Raw genomic sequence first — 24,956 nt, 5'->3', positions numbered from 1 at the left:
TACCAATATGAAATAATCATACTCAGAATTGAGCTAATTCCTGTGAAGTCATTTAGTTTTTCATTTTCTGCTTCTATTTTCAAGGCATCTAGAGTAGCACTATACGAAATCCTAAAGCCTTCTCTTATGGTGCTACCCATTCATTCCTCTCTCCTTGAGGACTTCTCAGGTGACTTAAGAAAACCTGATTTCGGGCTGGGGATTTAGCTCAGTGGTAGAGCGCTTGCCTAGGAAGCACAAGGCCCTGGGTTCGGTCCCCAGCTCCGAAAAAAAGAACCAAAAAAAAAAAAAAAAAGAAAGAAAACCTGATTTCCTTACAGATTGTCCCGAGCTGGTGTGATCTCTCTGTCCATGGGCATTGCCAAAAGCTGCAGAGCCAATGTGTTGTTTTACAACACAAAATTTCCAGACATCAATTTTACCAATGAAGTCTCAGGAGTCAGATGCTGAATTCAAGTAAAGCTCCCAATTGTCCTTCCTAATTCATTGTCCCCCCAGAAGAAGAGCGTTGTAGCTCCCTCTGCACACTTTCTTAAAAATCCTTCAACTCAAAGACTTTCCATTGCCCTAGTCATCTTCATTTCCTATCAAGTTGTGCCTTGATCTGCTCTAGACCTAAGTGCCCTTTAGCTTTGCAGTAAAGGTGTGAGGTAGGTGAGGTGAACAGTAATAAAGTCCATGTTCACAGTAAACAAAGAGCTCTTGCATTAAATGTCTGTGCCCTGGCGATGCTATACCACACAATAGTTTTTCATGAAATAATACATTCATGAAGATCAGAGTGTGATCAAATATTTTGTAACACAACTTAGTAATGTTCTCTCTATTACATAAGTCAAGTACTATCCTGTTTATTCTGGTCTTTTTCTGTCATGTCTGTGTGACTCACCATGGGAATCCCAAAGAATATAAATCCTGGGCTTTTGAAAATGTTGCATACAGCCAACCGGGGACCAAAACCACCCAGGAGACTACTGATACTTGACACACATAAAGTCACCTCCCTATTTTCATATAATTTATGGCAAGAAGTCACCATTGCTGACCATGTGTCATTATCCAACGTGCTACTAAATGGAAGAGTTGGGGTCAAGGAGGTCACCCACAAAGCACAAAACACCCATCTCAGATACATATGTATGCTTTATTGAATCCAAACATCCATGGATTTCAGGACACAATTAAAAGTCCAAACACAAGGATAAGAGACATAGAAGAGAATTGAGATTTCTAGTTCATAGGTCCAGTAAACATCTTCAACATATCATAGCAGAAAACTTCCATAAGGTAAAGAAATTAAAGGCCATAAAGGTACAGGAAGCCTAAAGAACGCAAATTAATTTAACCAGAAAAATTTGCTCCATTCACATAATAATTAAAACACTAAATACACAGATAAAAGAAAGAATATTATACAGGGTAAGGTATAAATATCTACTAAGAAATGAATTCAGACCTATCTGAATTACACCAGACTGCTCAACGGAGACTGAAAGAGCCAAAAAATCCTGGACAGATGTAATGCAGACCCAGGTTCTTATTCCCAGCATAATTCGCAATCACCATGAATGGAGAAACCAAGATATTTTATGACAAATACAAATTTAAACTAAGAAAGCATAACCGAGGATAATAGGAGGAAAAATCCAAGACAATGAGCTAAACTATACTCAAGAAAAAACAAGAAATTAATCACCTCACAATAATTTCAAAAATAAGAAGAGAAGCACCCAAACATAATTTCACCTACAACCAGAAAAAGAAGAGACAGCAGCAACCATTGGTCATTAATATCTAACCAGACCCTCTGTCACCAATTCCCCAGTTCCTAGGGACAAAACTGCCAGCAAAAGTGTATACAAGGATGGGTCTATGGTTCTAGGTAACTGTGTAGAAGAGGACTGACTTAAGAGGCATCCATGTGGGGAGAGGCCATTGACTACACAGAGGCCTGTTGCCCGACCAAAAGGAGATCCTGGAGTTGTGAGGTGGGAATGGATATGTGTGGGTGGGGGAGCACTGTGATATGGGCAAAGCTGAGCAGAAATGGGATTTAAGATTTGATGAGGGCAGTCTGGAAAGAGGGAAAACATTTGAAATATAAATAAATAAAATAACCAATTAATAAAAAAAATAGCCTAAAATAAAGTAGAAAGTGAAAAGATAAAAGAAAACTTACACCAAAACAAAACTAAAGAAATCCCTGTAGTGTATTAGTCTAATTCTGCTTTTATTTAATGCTAATTTGTAGAACTCAAGACTGGTTAACCCCCAAACGCTGACCCTGCTCCCAGTTAACTGTGATCATAAAGAAGCCAACAGCCAACAGCTGCACAGCAGAGAGATGGGGGAGGTGAGCTTTGAGGGCTTTGCTAGAGAGGATCATGAGGAGGGAAGAAGGAAGAAGAAGCTGCCAGAGAATAAAGGAAGAACGTGTGTGATGGAGAGGAGAGAGGAAGAGGACAGCAGCCATGGTTAAGGGAGAGGAGAGCCTGGTCCTGAGGGCTGTCCAAGGGGAACAAAGAGCAGCCAAGATGCTACACAGTCAGTAAGAGTTGAGCGTTATTGTTTGGAAAGTAGATCTGATACCATGGAGGGCAGGCAGCTGCCCAGCTACTGTGCTGACTAATGCACACTAAAAATAAATTTAACACAATATGTATAACCAGTAAGACAGCTCTGTAGAGGATCCTAAAAGGAATACTTTAGCTTGAAGGGAAGCATAAACTATTAGAGAAAACAGGAAATGATTTAATAAAACTACAACAGTCAATCAAAAGAATCCAATAAAAACCACAAAAATTAACAAAATGACAACATTTAATACATAGGTTTAAATAATATTTGCACGTCACTAAACTCAATTCCCCAGTAAACACACATACATTTAGCAAGAAACATGATCACCATCATGATAGATATAGAGGATATACTAGGGAAACAGACCTAAGACACAGGTTCCTATGGCGATTCTATGCAATTTCTCTATCAATAAAAACCACCAAGCTCTAGAGGTAAATGTCTGTGTTAGTGCTGACCTACACCACCAGATGTACATTTTTTTAAGTAAATAACAAATCTTGGGGCTTACAATGTAATCAAATATCCTGAAACATGAGTTTGCAGTGTTCCCTACATTTTTTAAATGAAGCACTTTGACTACCATTTTGGTTGTTTCCAATCCTGACTGAGTGCATCATCACGGGAATCCCAAGGAAAATCAGAAATGGGTTCTTGAAGCTGTTGCACAGGGCCAGTATAGACCTAAGTGCCACAGAGGAAACCTTGATTCTTATCACAAGGGATCATTTCACCATCCCTCTTGTCACATAACTTATGGCAAGGTGTCACCTCTCCTGACCTTAGCTTCTTCTCCTAAATGCTGCCAAAGGGAAGATTTGGTGTCAAATCATTTGTCTGTGAGTTCCCCAACTTTTCCCATCACACCTTGGTTACTTGCCGAACCAGAGAGAACAAGGGCACTCTCTACCACAGCACTTCTTCATGCCCATAGCCTATCAGTCTGCTGGCAGGGACTTGAATTTTTTCTGCCTGACTCTGCCTGACCCTGACCCTGACCCTGACCCTGACCTGTCCCCAGCCCTGGCCCCGGCCCCGGCCCCTGACCCTGACTCTGACATCTCCTACTTCTTCAGCCCAAGACATTTGAGATCTGGAGTAGCCATTCCCTGCACCGGCCCTGCCATTAGAGTCTAAAGGCAGTGAGGACAGGCCCAGCTGACACTTATGTCTCCCCATCCCCAGATGTGTTTTGCACAGTTCTACACTCACTGCTTAGTTTGAGGGACCCCAGCAGGTGGCAGGCTTTGCTGAGCCTCAGGTGTGCCCCTGGGGCAGTAGGGGGACTTATGATTGAGGGAGGACACTCAGGGAGGTGCAGGCCTTTCTCAAACTCTCTGATCATCCATCCAATACCCTCCCTGGTTCTTGCCCAGTGGAAGTTGGGAAGCCACTTTTCCCTGTCCTGTGTGACTTTCCCTGCATAGTGAGCCCTCCTGCAGGAGATACTTTCACATGCTTCTTTAAAAGCACCTGTTCCTCAGATCTAGATCAGCTGTGAAAACAGGCTTCTTCATGTCAGTGTGCTAGCTCCTCCTCCCAGCTCAGAGCTGCAACACCATAGGATCCTCCAGCCCCAGTGCTGGGTGGGTCCCATGGAGAAGTCAGAGCAAAGTGCCCCTTCTGAGAAGTGACTTAGAACAGAAGGTTCAGAAGTGACAGTCAACCCCCAAGTGCTTCTTCCAGGAGAAAGCAACCAGCTCTCCCTTTGAAACAGTGTTGGCTCCCACATGACCTAGTTCTGTCATTGGAGAAGATTTTCTGCAGCTTAATTGCCCAGTCAGAGTAGGGCTACATCCTTGATCCATGCTCATTTCCACAACAAAAAGTCCTCCTCCACAACCCAGGCCTTGAGGTGAACCCAGGTCTTTCCAGGACCAACAGACCTGAGAGAACAGAGGGCAGCCCAGGGGAGAGAAGAGACCAGAATGATTTTAAGCTGGAGAAAACTCCCATACTAGCCATTTAACAACTTTTGTCCAGACCGTGGACTGCAGAATCTTAAGATAACATTTTTCTGATATCAGCTGATAAGTGAAGCTGAAGTCCAACCTGGGTGGGATCATCCCAGGCAGGGAGGGGATCTGACTCTGCAGGCCTGGCCAGCCTCTGTGGTCTCCTGAAAATAATTGTTGGTCAGCTGTTAATCTGAAGTGAGAGTAGGTTTTTGCTAACACAAACAGATGAGATTTCAAGTTTCACACACTATGTTAAAGACACACATTTACACTCGGGGATTTGAACTTACTTCTGTAGAAGTGACGGTAGGCCAACAGAGTGAAAGCATTCTTGCCTTTAGCATTCTGTTTGTATCAGAGACTACAGGGACTGGCTTCCTGGACAGATATGTCCAAGGAGACAGACATTGTAATGGGGGGGGGGTTGAGGTAAGAAATATCCTGGGGACAGTGATTTCAGATTGTGCCTTTAGCCAGGAATGTCTGTGTCATTAAGGCAAGCAGCCTTGGGCCTGCTAAAACTTGTCACTACTACAGGGCATCTGGTCCAGGTCCTTCTGAGATGAAGGCCTCTCTTTATAAAAGAAAAAAAAAGTTTATTGAGTAATGTTGCTCAACCTGTGTGTCATGACCCCTTCTAGGAGAGTGTATGTCAGATACCTTGCATATCAGATACTTAGCATGCTATGACATATAAGAGTAGCAATATTAGTTATGAAGTAGCAATGGAATAATTTCCTGGTGGGAGCCATCACAGCATGAAGAGCTGTATTAAAGGGTTGCACCACTAGGAGTGTTTTGAGCCACTGCCATAGAAGCTGACAGATGGGAACAGACTCCTCAGCTGAGTAGAGACCCATGGCAAGGGATACTGTGTCCCACCCTAGAACCCAGAGATAGAATCTATCCCAGGAGTCTGTGGGTCACCTTGTCTTAAATTCTCCCAGGGTCAAGAATAGCATTGATCATCTCAGCAGAGTCAGCTTGCACAGCCACATCAGGCCCATGTCTTCCCTGTACAGAGAAGGATGTGGGTCTAAGTGACAGACAGTGAGACTGAGGGGACCCTGATACTCATTTGCTTTGAGCTGTGGTTTCTTCACCTGTAAAATGGACGTGTTTCTGCTGAATTGGGTTGTTGTGGAGATTAACAGAACATACAACCTGCTCAGTGTCTGCCTGGCATGGACCCTGCTGGTTAAATGGAAGCTGTCGATGGTGATGCATTTAAAAGTAGAATCTCTAGCCCGATACTGTTAGATGTAGGTGTTGTAAGCATTTTGTGATTCTAAGACAGCCTCGCATTAAAACAGAAGGCTCTTTTTTTAATTTTTTAAAAAATGAATCAGGTATAAAATGCCAATATGAAATAATCATACTCAGAATTGAGCTAATTCCTGTGAAGTCATTTAGTTTTTCATTTTCTGCTTCTATTTTCAAGGCATCTAGAGTAGAACTATCTGAGATCCTAAGGCCTTCTATTATGGTGCTACCCATTCATTCCTCTCTCCTTGAGGACTTCTCAGGTGACTTAAGAAAACCTGACTTCTTTTCAGATTGTCCCCAGCTGGTGTGATCTCTCTGTCCATGGCCCTTGCCAAAAGCTGCAGAGCCAATGTGTTGTTTTACAACACAAAATTCCAGACGTTAATTTTTACCAATGAAGTCGCAGGAGTCAGATACAGAAGTCAACTCCCAACTGTCCTTCCTAATTCACTGACCTCCCAGAAGAGCATTCCTGTTCCCTCTGCACACTTTCTAAAAATCCTTCAACTCAAAGACTTTCCATTGGTTTAGTTATCTTCATTTCCTTTCAAGTCCTTCCTTGACCATTTCTGAACCTAAGTGCAGTTTTAACTTTGCAATAAAGGTGTGTGGTAGGTTAGCCTTACCAAATTAGAGTCCATGTTTGCATCAAACAACCAACCCTCGTGTTAAATGTCTGTGCCATGGCGATGCTATACCACACAATAGTTTATCGGTAAATAATACATTCTTGGAGATCACAGTGTGATCAAATATTTTGTAACATAATTAGTAATTTTTGGTCTATTATATAAATTAAGTTCTTTGACAAGGATTCTGTTGATATCTGTCATATCTGAGTGCATCATCATAGGAAAACCAAGGAACATCAAACCTGGGCTTTTGAAACTGTTGCACATGGCCAACTGGGAACCAAAACCACCCAGGAGACTACTGATACTTGACACACATAAATTAACCTCCCTGTTTTCATATAGTTTATGTCAAGAGGTCACCATTCCTAACCATGTCTCATTATCCAACCTGCTACTAAATGGAAGAGTTGGCATCAAGGAGGTCACCCCACAAAACACAAAACACCCATCTCAGATAAACATGTATGGTTTATTGAATCCAAAACATCCATGAATTTCAGGACACAATTAAAAGTCCAAATCTAAGGATAATAGATATAGAACAGAATTAAGATTTCCAGTTCATAGGTCCAGTAAACATCTTCAATAAATTATAGCAGAAAACTTCCATAAGGTAAGGAAGAAAATGCCATAACTGTACAAGAGGCCTACAGAAGGCTAAATGAATTGTACCAGAAAAAACTCTGCCATTCACATAATAATTAAAACACTAAATACGCAGATCAAAGAAAGAACTTTAAAAGGGGTAGGGTATAAATAACCAGTAATAAATAAATTCAGACCTATCTGAATTACACCAGACTTCTCAACAGAGACTCCAAAAGCCAGAAAAATTTGGGCAGATGTATTGCAGACCCAGACTCCTATACCCAGCATAATTCTCAATCACCATAAATAGAGAAACCAAGATATTTCACAACAAAACCAAATTTAAACAATATTTTTCTTTAAGAGAGCACAACAGAGGATAATATGAGGAAAACCCCAAGAAAATGAGCTAAACTATACACAAGAAAAACCAAGAAATTAATCAACTCAATAATTTCAAAAAAGGGAAGCAAACAAACATGATTTCACCTATAACCAGAAAAAAGAGGAGAAAGCAGAAACCATTTGTCTTTAATATCTAACCAGATCCTCTGTCACCAGTCCCGCAGCTCCTAGGGACCAAACTGCCAGCCAAAGTATATACAAGGATGGCTCTATGGTTCTAGGTAACTGTGTAGAAGAGGACTGACTTAAGTGGCATCATGGGGTGGGAGGCCATTGACTACCCTGAGGCCTATTGCCCCACCAAAAGGAGATCCTAGAGGTGTGAGATGGGGATGGATATGTGTAGGTGGGGGAACACTGTCACATAGGCAAAGCTGAGCAGAAATGGGATGTAAGATTTGATGAGGGGAGTCAGGAAAGCGGGACAACATTTGAAATATACATAAATAAAAAAACTAATGATTAAAAAATAGCCAAAAATAAAATAAAGTAAAAGGTAAAAGAAAAATTAAAACAAAACAAAGCAAAAGAAATCCTTGTGGTGGAGTGGCCTAATTCTGCTTGTATTTTACTGCTAATTTGTAGAACTCAAGACTGGTTAATCCAAAAAAAACCTGACCCTGCTCCCAGTTAACTGTGTTTATAAAGAAGCCACCAGCCAACAGCTGCACAGCCAAGAGATGGGGGAGGGGAGCTTTGAGGGCTTTGCTAGAGAGGATCATGAGGAGGGAAGAAGGAAGAAGAAGCTGCCAGAGAATAAAGGAAGAACGTGTGTGATGGAGAGGAGAGAGGAAGAGGACAGCAGCCATGGTTAAGGGAGAGGAGCACCTGGTCCTGCGGGCTGTCCAAGGGGAACAAAGAGCAGCCAATATGCTACACAGTCAGTAAGAGTTGAGCGTTATTGTTTGGAAAGTAGATCTGATACCATGGAGGGCAGGCAGCTGCACAGCTACTGTGCTGACGAATGCACACTAAAAATAAATTTAACAAAATATGTATAACCAGTAAGACAGCTCTGTAGAGGATCCTAAAAGGAATACTTTAGTTTGAAGGGAAGCATAAAATACCAGAGGACACAGGAAATAATGTAACAAAACTATGACAGTCAATCAAAAGAGGCCAATAAAAACCACAAAAATTAACAAAATGACAAAATTTAATACATGTCACTAAACTCAATTCCCCAGTAAACAGACATACATTTAGCCAGAAACAGGATCACCATCATGAGAGATGTAGAGGATATACTAGGGAAACAGACCTAAGACACAGGTCCCTATAGCAATTCTATGCAGTTTCTCTATCTAGCTGACAGAATAGATTTCAAACCAATCCTGTCCACAACATGTAAGGACATTCACTTCATACTTTGCAATTATCAAAAGATACCACAACTCTAAATAAATACATATTAAACACAAGCTTCCTAATTTTAAAAGTACATACTATCAGATAGATATGAAACTACAGATTAGCTATAACAGTGGTTGTAATTGGTTTTAATAGTCCATTCTGACCACTTGACAGATCACATGCAAATAAACAAAAGAGGATGAGCAGAATTCAGTGACATCATCAGTCAAATGGACCTAACAAACTACACAGAACTATACATATATTTTCTATCAGCCTGTGCTTCTGTCTCCAAAATTGACTACGGGTTAGGACACAGAACAACCCTCAGGAAAGATAAGAAGGTTGAAGTAGTGTCGTGCATTCTATCTGAGCACAAAGGAATCAAACTGATATCACACAATTGAAAGTACAGTCAGTGCACACACTCATGGAAAGTCAGCAACACAAACAACACACTACTGAAAGGGCCAAGGGAGAAATCCATAAGGAAAAATTAAAATTCCTAGAAACGAATGACAATAAAAACACAAGCACCACAAATCTCTGTGATACAACATAGTTTTAGGATTTATGTTGCAATCAGCAAAGCCACGGGAGTGGACCCATCTAATCCCTTTGTCATTCATCAGAAGTAGCAAATTTGGAGTGCGCTCTTTTTGGTTTATGCCGTGAATTTACTCACCACATTCCCAATTTCCCATTGCAATGATAACATTTACTTTTGGCATTACACATTGGATGTGTATAATTTGCCTTTTGATTTTGTAGGGGGAATAATTAAGGGACTGCCTGGAGTATCATAAAGCACTGTGGATAAACTGTACAGAGACCGAAAGACTACAGGAGTCTTGGAAGCTGAGCTAATGTATTTTTTTATTATGATATGTTTAAGAACCTATGAGGAATTGGGAGTGGAATATGGTGATCTGAATGATAATGGCCCCCATAAACTCATATATAGGAATGATTATTCCTGGTTTGTGGAAATGTTCGGTAAGAATTATAAGATATCGATTTGTTGGAGGAATGTTATGGGATTGGGCATTGAGGTTTCCAAATTCAATACCATTTATAGTTAACAGTCACTTTCTGTGTCCAACTTGCAGATAAGATGTAAGATCTCAGCCAGTTCTTTAGAAACATGGTGTCCTACCTGCTGCCATGTACCCCAGCATAATAATCAAAGACTCATGATCTTGAAACTGTAAGCCGCAATAAACTTTCTTCTATAAGTTCCCTTGCTCATGGTGTCTCTTTGCAACATAGAAAAGAAAATAAGATTGGAAGGAACATTTAAGTGAAAAATTTCTCAATAAAATACTGACAAATAAAATTCAGGAAAATACCAAAAGTATCAGGTACCATGATGACGCTGGCTTGATTCCAGAGGTACAAGAATGTTTCAACAAATACAAATGAATAAACAATTTACCACATAAAACCAAGAACAGGAAACACATGATCACTGCATTAGAGGCAGACAATTTCTTTAGCAAAATCACACAGCGATTCAAGAAAAAGTCCTGCAGAAGCTGAGATATGGAGAAGACATAACTTCACAATACAAAGGCAATATACAAGGCCAACAGCATCCTAACTGGAGAAAAATCTTAATGCATTTCCACTAAAATCAGGTATAAGTCACAGATGTTCAATGCTGAACTTCATGGGAATGAAAAAAAAAATCTCAGAAGTCACATGAAAGCACAACTGAGCAGGGCAGTCAGACACTGCTAACTAATAAGACAGTAAAGCACTGCGGGAGGCATCACCTTTAATGATTTCACCTTCATTTTGGGGAATAGTAAAAAAGAAAAACCAGCATGTTAATATCATGAGAGCAGACACAGTGCCTAATGGAATAAAATTGAAGAGCCTGATATTGGCCTATGTTCTTATCAGCATTTGGGTTTTGAGAAAAAGGAAAACAAACAAACAAAACAAAAAACTCACAACCCCCCCTCCCACCACCACACACAAGTGCAGTTTTCAACCTGTGGGTTGCAAGCCCTTCAGGGAACAACCACATATGAGACATGCTTTATACATGCTATTTACATTACAATTCAAAACAGTAGCCACCTTACATTTATGACTTAGCAATGAAATAATTTGGTAGTTGGGGCTGGTTACCACAATGTGAAGAACTGTATTCCTTGAGTTGTTCTTGGTCATAGTATTTTTCTGCAGTAACAGAAATGTGACTGATATATAAACTGGTACCGAAGTGAGTGGAGATGTTTGTGAGGAATCTCTTGATTTTTTGGAGGAGGGTGGGAGACTTTGGATTGGGAAAACTGTTGAATTATTTAAGGAGATCTTAACAGTTCTTTTAGTTTGCCACATGGGAGACATAAGTATTGTGAGTCTGTGCAAAATAGAGCCTCTCTGATGAAACTTCAAAGGACTGCAGGAACTCTATTGGTGACTGGCTTAGAAGCAATTGATATAATTTTGGCAAACAATCTGTCTCTTTTCTGCCTGGTTACTAAGAAGTGACCTGAAGATAAATAAAAAACTGATTGACTAATTGTTTTGAGCAAATTTCAAGGGGTAGATATTGGGTGACCTTCCTCAAATGATAGGAATGTGTGTTTGTATTTTCAATTGTTAATGTAGCCAGGACTTCAGTTAATCCTGCCACATTCAGGGTCTGGACGCATAGGAAACTGCAAGGTCTCCCAGGATTTGGAAAATATCCCAATTGTTGTAAGGTCCCAAAACATGTTGTCACCCCACACAGCCCGAAGCATCTTAAAAGAACATGACCCCCTCATTCTCAAGAGGAAGGGTGGGTGGGTGGTTATTTGTCTGCCGTGGGTTATAGATGTTTATTGTCATTTAGGGGGTTGGTTGCAAGTTTTTACTGGCCATTGTCAGGGAGGAAACAGTAAAGCAGATTAGAATCAGGAATGTCTTTCTTCCTTTCTCTTTCTCTCCTCAAACCTTTTTCTCTCCTATCTAGTGTTGTGGGAAAGCAGGAGAAAGGGGCAAAAATGACAAAAGCATAGATTATTCTACCTCTTTTTATACTAGAACACAACACCAAGTCACAAAGATTTTAGGATGGCATGGATTTTGGATGATAATACAATTGAAAATTGTACTTGCATAAATGATTTAATTATTGTTTAAGATATAAGTATACAAAGCTTATTCATAATGTGGTGTAAAATTCTAATTCTATAAAATTACTACTGCACACTGCCATGGATACTTAAGGAATGCAAGCTAGTACTTTTCAACTATAAATAATCAGTCTTGTAGTCATGTTAGGTACTGCTTTAGTTAGGTACAGAAATAAGCTTTCTTTAACTTCCTGTGTATGTTTTTAAAGTTAAGCAGAAAGTAAATTCCTTGAAAAAAAGCTACATTTGTCCACTGAGATAGACTTTACATACAAAGGAGGTTCTCAAATCCTTTAGAGGTCTGAAGAATCTGCCATTTCAAATGTCCTAGTAGTTAAAGGCTTTTCACAGTGGGAGAGAACTCAACTCCTGGCATTGTCCCCAGTCTATTCTGAAGAAGATGATTGGCTCTAAATAATCCTAATTGGAGTTTCCTTGTAAAGGAGCAAAGTGGCCATTGGGTGAAATAGTACCCACTTACTGCTGCTGCTAGAAAGCTGTCCAAACTGTGCAGAAGTGGATCATGGGAGGTCTGTTGTCCAAGTTTTTGGAGAAAAAATAGGATAGTCCTTCAAGTGACGTGCTTCAAAGGATTGTTGTCAGATTTCCTGGCCCAGTGAGTTGAAGGTGGATGCCACAATGACACAGGAACATTTGCTGACTGTCTGTCAGGGTAGCCAACAATTTCTGTCATTTCTTTAGATTTGGAAGCTGTTTGCTCTGAATTTCCTTTTATTCAGGCAACATTTCTCCTTCTCAGATCTCGGATGGGGTTGAAGATTAGATAGTTTAGTCTTAACATTTTCTTGTTATGAGAATCAGAAAAGAAAACTTGTTCACCATTGTGCAGGAATGTGACAGCCAGGAACCTGGACAGGAACAGGGTGGACATGGGAGGCCCAGAAAGCAGGACTCGACGTATAGCCCACCACAGCATCAGAACGCCTGAGACAACCTCTCTGGCTTCATAAATCCTGAGAATTGAGAATGGGGATGGCAGGAGAGTGTGCGTGGTCTGACCACTGCTCGGGACTTTTTAAAGCATGTACCACTCCCGAGCACATAGAAGAGCTTGAGCAGAAAGAGGCAGGTGCCCAGAAGCTGCTGCTGTGGTAGGAGGCAGTTATGGCGGTTGGAGGTGGAGTTAGAGGCGGAGTTAGAGGCGGAGTTAGAGGCACAGGAGGGATGGGAGAGGACCGAGGAGTTTCCTTGGAAGGACCAGAACAGACACCATCCTTACCCACTCCAGAACCCCACCCAAATCCACCCCACACCTTAAAATGCCCAGTCCACTGCCAAACGTCCCCATGCCAAGCATTCACTGCTTTATCCCCACTGTGCTCATTTCTTATTTTTTTTTAACTTCTTATTTATTCTCTGTGAATCTCACATCCTGCAGCTCAACTCCATTCATCTGCCCTCCCCTCGGGTCTGCACTCCACCGTTGCATCCTGCTCTAAATCAGAGCAAAAATATTCTTCAGCTGCAAGCTGAAAAAAGAAAAAGAAAAAAAAAGACCATATATCCACAAAAGAGGTGTAAAATTATAAAATGAAAGACATAAACCCTTAAATTACTTAGAATTAACAAAAGTACTTTTGGTCTCAGAGGATGTATTATGGCTAAGAAACGCAAGTTATGGTAGAGGATATAAAAGCTTAAAAAGTAATATAAAGTGATTTAGGTACAAGATTTTTAGACTAATATAGTTTAAATAATTAAGTACCTTCTCCAATTTTGCCAAATACAAAAAGATGGACTGAATATTGTGACTAATTTTTATCTGATACATATCTTAATTTTTCTAATTTTATCTAGGTTATTAATATTAAACTAAAGGTATTTCTTGGTGTAAAGGGGAAATGCTGAGGTGACCTCCCTTTGTACTAAGGTGTGTCAACTTTCAATTGTTTGTTCTGAACTGGCAGTGAGCTAAGTGCTGGCAGCATTTCTCTTGTCATTTCTATGTCCCATCATCAGCTTTGCTATTTTTTAGATGTTTGTCCTTCTCACCAGCTCAACACAAGCTAAGAGATGTATCAGGTGTTGTCTCACTGCCGACTGGATGTAATAAAGATCTGATGGCCAAGAGCTGCGTCAGGAAGTATGTGGGCAGAACTTCCAGGCACAGGGAGGGAGAGGAAAACTGAAGCTGCAGTTTCAGAATAGACATGGGAGGGAAGAGATATGGAATGGGAACAGGGAAGAGGTAAAGAGCTAACCACCCGGTGGGTCTCATAGTTAGAAGAATGGGGTTAAATTTAGAGAAGATGAGGGACTGCCCAGTGAATGCCCTAAGATTCAAACTATGTTAGAAGTCTCCATGTCCCATTTACACCTCAGGCAGCTCTGTGAAAATAGTACACAATACAGTATTAGCATGGCTTTGAGTCTGTGGTTTGGTTACTTTTGGTCACTGTTCTTCAAGACTGCAGGACAAGGAACAACACACAGGGCAAACACATGAAAACCATGTGCAGCTTAGAGTGAAAAAGATCACTAAGAAGTTTAGTGTTACAGCAAAGTCATGTGCTGAAAAGGAGGGTGACATAGCTAAGGAGATGAATGTTATTACACACAGGCCTCCTGCCTCTGTGCTGTAGAGATGTGGAAGGTGTCCTCAGGGCAAGCCTCTGCTCAATTAAAGTTAAAACTTGGAAAAGGGAGCTCAATAGATTTCGAGCTCCTACAAAGCAAGTGCATAGGGAAGCTGCTGCAGTTGTCATCCAAGTAGGCAGCTGACAGGTCAGTGCAATTCACGTGGGACTGAATTTTGAGGAAAAAACATTTTAAGATTCAGGATGACACGAACAGGACCCGGTGACTCTCGCATTTATTTTTTTTATTATTTGCTGCTTGAATTAGAATGATACTCATAGTCTCATTTTTTTGGGTTTTCTTTCATCACTTTATCTACATTTCCAATTTATCTCCCACTCCATGTTCCTCTACATGAGTCTCTCTTCTGTCTCCCACACCCTCTCCCTATGAGATTGCTCCTCCACCCGCCAATTCACTCCCACCTCAGAGGCCTCAGTTCCAATATCATGGTTCATGAAGTTTCCTCAGAAACAAGGGTCTCCCGTCCCAGTGATCCCAGATAAGCTAGTCCTCTGCTACATATCTACCTGGAGCCATGGGCACACCCTGATTCTTTTATTAGTTACCTTAGTTAAGGTGTCTCTTCACAGCAATAGAGCAGTGACTGACAGGCTTAAATTCACTTTGCATCCCAATTGCTGTCCTTTCTCTTGTTACTTCTCTCCCACAGTTCCTCCCCAATGTCCTCACACCATCTCCTCTGAGAGAGTAGAGGAATATCCCTCAGAGTGTGCCTCCACCAAGACACATCAAGTTTTTGTAGGGCTGGTGGACCTTCTCCCACTGAGGCCAGGGAAGACACCTGAGTTAGGGTATCAGATTCCACAGACAGGCAAACCTTTGGGGATAGCCTCGGCTCCAGTTACTTACAACAGGGTATGTAATACTGTATTTAACTTACAACAGTTTATTTACCGTCACCTGCAACTCCTCCTGAGGAACAGTGCTCTGGCCTGATGCTTTTGTGTTCAGCCGTATCTTCCTCTTTCTTCTGTGCTTACCACTGTAACACAGGAGAAGCTTCTAATATTAATGTTGCCAGATCGTTCCAGTCTTGGGGATAATTCTATTCTGAGTTGTGTATGGATTTAATATCTTCTTTACATATGATGAATGTATACTTCAGGAAATGACTGCTTCCTTGTTTCTATTAAGATCTAATCTCTAAGGGATTCTGATTAATTTTCCTGAATCTTGGGGGTATATATCTTAGGCCACCAGGTTGGTATGTCATCACTCGCTGAAGTGAGGTTAATTTTATAACACCTTTTGGCCACTCACTTTCAATGTCATTATGTGGTATTGCCTTAGGCTCTTTTATACACTCCCCTGGCTTTGGCCGAGTATATGTTCGAGGTCTCTCTACTACTGTGCAAAGAAGTGGGAGCTAGAGCTGAGCCAAAAAAAATAAGAATGTATTTGTTCATCCAAAAACCAAAACAAAAAACAAACACATAACCAAAAATAGTTCTGGGGTTAAATATTTGTCCTGGTGCTGAACTACACTGCCAGAAGGTTTTTTGTTAAGTAAATAACACAATCTTGGGGATGACAATCTGATCAAATATCCTGAAACATGGGTTTGCAGTATTCCCTACATTTTATAAATCAAGTACTCTGACCACCATTTTGGTTGTTTTTGTGTTTCTGTGTTTGGTTGGTTTGATGTCTGAGTGCATCATCACGGGAATCCCAAGGAAAATCAGAAATGGGTTCTTGAAGCTGATGCACAGGGCCAGTATAGACCTAAATACTACAGAGGAAACCTTGATTCTTAACACAAGGGATCATTTCCCCTCCCTCTTGTCACATAATTTATGACAAGATGTCACCTTTCCTAACCTTAGCCTCTTTTCCTAAGTGCTGCTGAAGGGAAGATTTGGTAGCAAGGGGTCTGGACTCAAACCACACCAACACTGAATTCATTTAAATAGGTGTAGTTTATTGAATGCACACACCAATACAGTTCAACCAGAGCAACAGCTCACAACTGGGTACTGGACATTGCTAGGCCCAGCTCATTGCAAGATCCACGTGGGCTAAAGCACAAGTGCTGGATGCTGCTGTCTATGGCCCTGACTCAGGACATTTTACACATAATTGTTCCTATTTGCCTTGAATCTGATGGGTCCTATGTGAAGTTTATAGTTGGGGAACTTGTTAATAATAACAAACCTCATAACATACAGAACATAACAGGGTATGTGACCAGCACCACACACTTCAGTGTCAGGTTTTTTTGTTTTTTGTTAGTTTGTTTCTTGGCATCCATGATGTGGAGGCATATTACAGAACAATAGGAAAGAGCTGGCTGCTGTGTAACAAATTTGCTGCTATTAAGGTAGGTATGGGGGCAAGACCTCAGCAGTAGCCCTTAAGACGGGAAGGAGATGATGTGTTTGATAACTGAAAGGAGCTGCCTCAGCTGTGTTTCTCTGCCTGCTCAGTGCCCATTCAACATCACTCTGTCCCTGAAGAGGAACTCAAGGTCTGCTGCCCGCTGCCTGTGAGCCAGGACTAGGCACAGAAAGGCAAGGCCACAACACTGGTTTCCATTTCCTCAGTAATGCTGGATTTCCACTAACGTACTTGGATACACAAATACAGTGTGGTAAGTTATAATAGATCCTAATCATTCTTACATAGGGCAGCAGTTGATTGACTACAACTAATTCTATTTAAGAAAAAAAGAAACCTGACTCTTATGGAAATACACAAAGAAATATCTAAGATGGTGGGGAATGAATTCTGCCATGGACTGACCTCAGAAAAGTGGGATTGGGAGAAAGATGCATGGTTAAATAGCCCACCAGGTTCACATTGTGTCAACTTGATTTAATCTAAGGACAAAGAAGTGGAGTATGTCTGATGACTTTCTTCTAACCCCTTGAAAGGATCCCTGACGATTGGCCTCAGTATATCACACTTCTTGATGGGGCAACAACACTCAAGGAAGCTTTAGATTGTCATAGGCACAGTATTATGCTACAAACACAGATTAGATGATACTAAGATGTTCAGATGGCGATATCCATTTCTATGCACTCTTAAGTGGACCTAAGGAAATAGAGATCAAGATCTTTAGAATAGAAAGATCAGTTCCAGTTTTTTCTACCATTCCAAACTGAACAACTGGTAGGGAGAGAATGGTAGATAATCGAGAATTCGTAGATGATGCTTTGAATGAAGTGTGGGTTTCTGTGCTGGTTTTAGACAGGCTCTCAAGTATTACATGTTGCCCTCCCCCTGGCTGGCCAGGTTCACTATAAGCTCAGATAAACCTGCTTCCACTTTCCAATACATAGGCTTGCAAGAGTGGCCTCCAAGGACTGTGAGGACAGCATTAGCCTTTGACAGTTGAGGTGTGCAACCCACAACTATAGATTTCGTAGTTTTCAAATGTCTACCAGCTATTTCAGGTTGTTGCTGTTATATGCCTGTCAATCAAGGACAGAGAAAAATAACCTGATAGAGAGCAAGGACATGGTGATCACATCCTTGCCTCTTCTGTATGTTCTGGATGAAGTTTGTTAAAATTCCAATTTATATAGGGCCCATTACATTAAGGGTCACTGTGCACTGTTCTATCTAAAATGGCCTAATCAGAACTGACTCCCATATAACACTTCCTGCAGTCCTCATATGAGAATCTTGAGCTTTTTGTTTTGACTTTTTCTTTTCTCTTTCTTTCTTATTTTTTTTCTTTATAAGTTGAGAGAAAGATAGGGCCATGAATTTGCCCCCAAATTTGAACTATGGATGTGATCAATCAATGTTAGTGTGTGCATTTTATAAGGTATTCATTTTTTACTGTGATAGATGATTTTGTGTTTGGTGGGGTGGCCATTTCCCAGTGTACAGGTGCTGGAACCTCGCTCTATCCACTTAATGATGTTTATAGCCTCATTTTAGATGTTTATGTGTACCCCCTATACCTCTTGACTATTTCATTTTTCTGATATGAACTCATGGTCTCTCTTACTCAGGCCTGTCAGCAGTGCTCCTTTGGCGACATTGGTGCAGAGAGGAGAACCCCACAAGCAGCATGAGGTTCCCTTCATTGGTGGCTCCAATATTAAACTTTCCTCTGCCAACTGGTCTCCACACTTTTCCTAGAACCATAAAGACTTCAAATCTTTCAACCAAGGAGTTTTCTGGCAATTGTCAATTGCTAAGCACATGACTTCATGAGTGTTCCCCTAACACACACCCATGTTGTAACCTACCATGCAGACTATTTCTTGATGTGATATAAAGCACCTGTACATAATGAGACAGGAGAACTTTTGACTGCATATTCAAGCTGGTGTGAAATCGCAGGAAGTTTTAATGGCTAACATTGGTGAATGAGGACAATTTGAGTTAGTGAGACATTTTGGGGCAAGATATGGAAGGAAACATTCATTTAAATGCATAGGAATTACTAAGGTTTTTATAATCAAGCCTTGAGGAAAATTTGGCTTTGGAAGCAGGAGATTCCCAGTGGCTCTCCCCAGGAAAGTCTCCTGGAAAGGGCACCTCAGCTTATGCTCAGTACAGGGAGAACATTAGCAGGGAGGCAAAGTCTGCTCCCCATGACATCTGCTGTCCCCTCTTGGACATTCTATTGTCTCCTAGAGAGTTCTGGCATCCTCTGTGATGTCACCAGTGTTGTAGTGACAACCAGTGCCCTAGTTTCTCTCAGTCTGAGTCTGGCAGTCACAAGCTAAGACATGTTTTCCTGTCTTAGGGGGCATTTTGGGAGGGGGAACATCGATTCTGGAGAGACTAGAGTGAAGGAAGGAGTCTGGCCTTTCGTCTCTAAGTAATGATGGACAAAGACAGCACTTCTGGGGAATGTGTAGTAAGTTCTGGGCAGTATATTTTGAGCTTCCTGTCAGGGGGGCTGCAGGCTTAAGCTGACCTTTCTAGCAATGGGCCATAACAACTGCAGCATCTGAAAAGGAATTGAATTTTCATGAATATCACAATTCCTTAAAGTCAAGGATTTCAGAACTTTAGTTTCCGCATCCCCACAGGGAGGATATGGTAAGGCCAATGCTAGTATACTGTGAATTTCTGGCCTTTACTTTTAGAGTTCATTTGTTATGTTACATTGATATAAAAAAACCATCAGGAGTCATGGAGGGTCCACCTTTTCTGAGTTTAGACAGGACAGCAATGTATTTCACTATCATTGCTTCTTTAAATACAGTGGATATCTGACAGAAGGAACAGGGAGAGAATTGTGCTCCAGGCAATAACCTTATGTTCTTAGACCTTCTCTGATTTCTTCTAATTGCAGGGTCATCGTTAGCTTTATATATTAGAGGTTGTGTGTTACAAACATTTTTCTAAAATACCAAAACTATTTGGAACGTGTAGACCAAGATTCAGCCTGTATCCTATTGGCACTTCTGGGGCATTTGGTGTTTCAAATAGGGGAATTGATAAGTCTGTTCACCATATCCTCCCCAGAAATGCATTTTACATCCAAAGTTGTTGGCATAGAGTATCAGGGTAGGACATCTGAGTGTCTCCAATCACTCAAGTTTTGTGGATGGTGAATTTATCATCTGACTTCTGAAACCACAGGGGTGAGGGTCCTGAAACCAATCTGGACCCCGTTCAGCTGATAATAATCCGGGAGAAGCCATCTCCGTGGTCCATGTAAGCATGTGATATCCGGCATAGGGAACACCTGGCTGCTTACATCTCTTGGTCTCTATAGAGTAGTGGGGAACTGAGATCCACTGAGGAGGCCTCATAAGCATAGACCAATCGCCTAGCAATGACACTGGGTTCCAGGCTTGTTCTGTGTAGGCCTCACTGTGGTCTATGTACACTCTATGCATTCTCCACATGCAGGTTCACTTGGGTTCTCCTACCTACAGATGCTGGGAGAGAAACATCATCCCCTGGAACTGCCCTAAGCGAGAAGCAGGCCAAGAAGGAAAAGGAGAGACTGATTAAAGAGCTGCAGCTCATTACCGAGGAGAGAAATGACCTGAGAGATCGCCTGAGGTTTCTGACAGAGAGATCCATGAAAAATAGGTATGAACCGAGCCAAATGGTCTTGTTTCATTCCTGGGTCTGCAAGGTTACCTTCATCTTATCCATTTAGGTTTTGGGTTCTAGAAAGCTGTGCCTCCCTAACCACCCTGTGCTAAACCTCACCTCCCATATAGAGGAGATTCAGAACCTGACCCTTCCTGAGGAGCGAGATGGAAAATGGACTCATCTGCTTCCATTTATTGAAAAGCAGAACTTGTGGTCTGAATGAAGATTTCAGGAATAAAGTCAGGGAGAGTGAGTGCCCAGTGTGCATTTGCAAAGCCCTTGACAGCTGGTGGCTTTGCAAGATTGTAATTGCAGTGAGTTTATGGTGAGTCTCTGTACTTGCTAGGCAGGGGACTGAGTGCTGGAAGATCCAGGCAGCAGCCTGAGGGGCCTGGTCTGAAACTGTTCATCTCAATGCTTGACTAGAAGGTCTCAGGCTCAGGCCTGTTTGTCATTGTCTGTGTGTCTTATACTCTGAGACAGCAATGGTGCATGTATTTCTCCTGTTTCTCACAGTGCTCTCTGTTTCCATATTTGTCTTTCTCTTTCTCTGACTCTTTACAATTCTCTATATTGTGGGTGTGTCTCAGTTTGTGAGTCTGTGTGTGCAAATGTCCAAATACATATGGACAACTTTTATATGTTTATATTTCCCTCCACAATTGGAATCTAGTGGTCTATGTCTTGGGCTGAGTATTTACCTGTAACACTTTCATGGTGATGTGAATGCTTTGTTCTGGGATCCCCACTGTCAACAGCACAGTTCTTTGCCTATGTGAGCACGTTTGCCTGTATATTTGTATTCGTTGTGCAGATTATAATTTTGTGTTGATATATGGTCTTTTATCAAAACAGGATAAAAGAAATCACAGATTTCTGGGTGTGTTGGGGTGGGGGAGCATGGAGAGGTGTGGCCAAGGCTCTTGATAGCTTAACTGGCTTGACTGCAGATTTCTTCTTGACTGAACAAAGGGAGCCAGGGAGCCCTCCATCTGGATGCTGAGATTCTGGTGTCCTGGACTCAGAAAAACACGTTTCTGAAGCTGAAGAAGATCCCAATATGCAGAATTCAGAAGGTGTCCTTCCAGGACTGGGGTAGTACAGGACCCACCCTGAGTTCATATATACCTAAATTCTGATGTTCATTGTATTCTATCATTTGGGGCCAGGCCCTACTTCAGGCCAAATCCTTATTATGAAGACCTGGAGAGAATGGAGGAGGCGGTCATGTCAATTCTGCACAACTTAGAGATGGAGAACACTGAGATCCATGAGAACAGCCATAAGCTGAAGAAGGAGATGACCTTCTCTAGCTAAGTCCTGGTCAGAAAGGCTATCACCTGTGGAATGGCCATTTCTGACTTTCATTGTTCTGGATTGGATGATCTTCAGCTCTGGTTCTATCTCTTGTGCTGTTCACACATCAGTGTGCCAGGGTCATTAGGACTCAGTTTTCAGTTCCATAAAAGACTGTTACTCATCCCAGGATTGTTTAGGCATCTTCAGACGGCTCTAGATAGAACAGTACTGATTGAAGTCAGCAGGTTATTAGGCTGACCTGGACCTCTGGGGTCATACCAGGTTTTACAACACTCAGTGCGTGGACCACATGGTTAGCATGACCTTCTCTTGGTTGTACTGACCTCCTTTGAGGGTATTGGCCCACTGCTAATTGATGTTGCCCCCATGCATTGGGCTTTCATGGATAGATGTAGATCTGTGTTCTTTTTGAGAGATGTGGACAATAATTGGTGCTTGAGCCAAACAAACAATTTATTCTCCCCCGAATTAACTCTTTGCAGTTTGTGCAGGAGCATTATATGTATCGAGATGTATTTTATTAAGTCTTCATGGGTATCTGGTCCTGGTAGAGTTAGTGGCACTCAGGAGTGGGAATGGGAGAAAGGGGCAGCATGATCTTACTATGCAGACTGTATTTCCAGAAACCTGCTCAGCCAGCTCCTGATGGAGAACACATGCAGGAAGAAGTTGGTCCCACTGAAACAGGAGAGCAAGGACGTACATCTTGATTGTGCACTGAAACAGAAATATTTGGTTGACTTCAACAAGAAAGATAAAGACCAGCAACGTCCAGACCCAGCATCTGGTAGGGACGAGCAGATATGTTAGCTTAACAATATCTGATATCATTTCCCAATTTGATTCATCTTTGCTTTCTCCTATCACCTTTCAATTTACACTCACAACCAGCCAACCACCTCATGTAATGGAATTGTTCATTGCTCTGTCTATGCACAAGTATTCTGGGAAGGTAAACACTTTTCAGAAACTGAATTATTGTGCAAGCATATTTTGCTGCTCTTTTTGAAGCTGTAGTCTAGAAATGGTGACAGATTAATAACACACCTCATTATTGCATATCCATGTGATAGATTGGATCCTATACAGAGTTTTGAACAAGTTCTTGGTTCTTTGACAAGTGACACTCTCTGGTCATGTGACTTCTTGTGTAGGAAGCACCTTTCTGGGATAAGAACCAAGTGCAAATGTCAAATTAGTTCTTGTCATTGGCTTTAACCTTGGTGACATATGGACATCTCCTTTCTTCCTGCAACCCAATGAGGTCTCTTCCCATTGCCCTGTTCTTGGTTTGCACTGGTATAAGTCTGGGTCCCAGATTGTCAGCCCACATTATTGTGAGGCTTGCCGGAGATTTTTCTCTTCCTGCAGTTAGCAACAATGATATCAGTTAAAAGGTCCATGTCGACTGTCCAATAGAACTGAGGTGGTAGAAGGCAGCATTCTGACAGCTGGCTTGCATTTCCCCACAAAATCAGTGTCTGAAAAACTGCCTTCCTCTCCCAGGTCTCAGAAAGTGCAAGAGAGCTGGAATTGGACACACCCCAGTAAGAGAGCTTCCTGAAGAATAAGTTGCTTTCTCAGGAGTCTCTGATGACAAACATCCTGAATGGTAACAACATTTTTTGGATGAAAATTCTTCCTCAGAGTTAATTTGTCATTTCTTAGAGACCCTAAATTTATATAACAGTAAGCCAGCCTGACTGATTGAGGTCTTACTCACTTTCTTCTTCAGAAATCACCACTTAAGAGACAACAGGGGGGACCGCCTTTCATTATGTGTGCTAGAAGAGAAACAGCAATACATCTGTGCTTCTAAATGTTCGTGAAGAATATGATGTTTAGAAATATTTTTGTTATGATTTTAATTGAAATTTTTTTGTTGTTTCATATTTATATGTTCTTGTTACTATTTTTCACTTTCGAATATTTTTAAATATTTTTATTCATTTTAATCCTGTTTTGTTATAAAATGTATTCCTTATGAATAAATATTGAATTCTATCTCTTGACTCTTAAAACCATCATTCTTACTCAAGGGTTCTGTCCCTCCTGTGGACTTAGAACTGAGAGGTGGAGATGGATCTCTGCATGTTCCATGGAGCCTGGGCTAATAAGTGAATTCAAAGTCACCAAGGGGTACCCAGTGTGACAGTGTCTTTTGTGTGGATAATGAGGCTGTTTCTCGGACACACACTTTATGAAGTAATCACTGACATGCTCTACCCAATTGTTAGGGTTCATGTGGTTCTTCTGAGAGAGCAGCAGATGCTCTGCCCTGTGAGTCATCACCACAGCTCCTGCAGGTGGCTTTTGTTATTCCACATGAGGTGCTGTATTAGGTGTACAGGATCACCTCCAATCAAATAGAGAGATCTCAGGAGATGTGTGTTCACAGGGAACTTACTGAGCCGTGCGTGCTCAATGTGTTAGGTTGTCAGGCATCCCTACAGGGCTCTGGTGTCCCCACTGCTCATTGAGGGTCAGGATCATCCTCCAGCATCACTTAGTGTCCATATTAGAGCAGATCTTTCACCTGTTATCTATGATGACCATATGTATTATGCACATCTGATAAAATACAGAATAGAAACTAGATTCCTTTAGTCCAGATTGGCATAATGAGTTTTTTTATTGTTAGCAAGAAAATTTTTTTAATCTCAGCAGTTTAGGGAGGAACCTCAAAGCATCCATAGTGAATGTAGCCTGCAGCTGTGAACACAGGTTTCTGTTGGAGAGCAGGCCTGTGCAAGCCCAACCTAGGTGGGACAGTTCAAGCTACCCTTTTTCCATGGCAAATCTGGGATTGTATTGAGAATGTATTTTTTCCAGGTGACTGATTTCCAATTTATGGAATTGAACTAACTTACTGAGAGTGGAGGTGACTCAGAGAGTTAAAGTACAGAAGGAATAATCCAGAATGTCCACAAAAGCTTGCTGTCACACCAGGGCTTTTAAAAGCTCAGCAGCTAGAGAAGCAATGTAGTATTTGGTTATTCTCATGCTTAGGTCTAGTCATTCATTATAAGCTGAACATGACACAAAAAGAGTCATCTGTGTCACAATAGAAACTAGTTGTA

The 24,956-nt window shown here is 41.4% G+C and overlaps 3 protein-coding genes across 7 annotated transcripts in view; 2 read left to right on the top strand and 1 right to left on the bottom strand.

Annotated features, from left to right (window-relative positions):
- The window catches only part of LOC147999107 (uncharacterized), a 924,037-nt gene that overhangs the window by 293,266 nt on the left and 605,815 nt on the right, over positions 1-24,956 (top strand). The gene's annotated exons all lie outside the window — the stretch shown is intronic.
- Positions 1-24,956, bottom strand: part of LOC147999133 (disks large homolog 5-like) — a 190,466-nt gene that overhangs the window by 136,427 nt on the left and 29,083 nt on the right. The gene's annotated exons all lie outside the window — the stretch shown is intronic.
- On the top strand, positions 12,976-23,885 carry LOC134483192 (uncharacterized). Of its 2 annotated transcripts, XM_087596175.1 has the most exons (6): positions 12,976-13,028; positions 16,965-17,128; positions 20,391-20,550; positions 22,500-22,663; positions 23,383-23,488; positions 23,612-23,880. In XM_087596175.1, exons 3-5 carry the CDS (start codon positions 20,540-20,542, stop codon positions 23,445-23,447), a joined length of 240 nt encoding a protein of 79 aa, XP_087452301.1. In that variant the 5' UTR covers positions 12,976-13,028; positions 16,965-17,128; positions 20,391-20,539; the 3' UTR covers positions 23,448-23,488; positions 23,612-23,880. The 2 variants fall into 2 exon arrangements, with proteins under 2 accessions (XP_087452301.1, XP_087452300.1); XM_087596174.1 differs by lacking the exons at positions 12,976-13,028; positions 16,965-17,128 and adding an exon at positions 19,175-19,360 and having other exon boundaries at positions 23,612-23,885.

Source organism: Rattus norvegicus, chromosome 19 (genome assembly GCF_021556685.1).
Source record: "Rattus norvegicus strain SHRSP/BbbUtx chromosome 19, alternate assembly SHRSP_T2T, whole genome shotgun sequence".
Lineage (NCBI taxonomy): Eukaryota > Metazoa > Chordata > Mammalia > Rodentia > Muridae > Rattus > Rattus norvegicus.
This window is presented reverse-complemented; position numbering and strand designations above follow the sequence as displayed.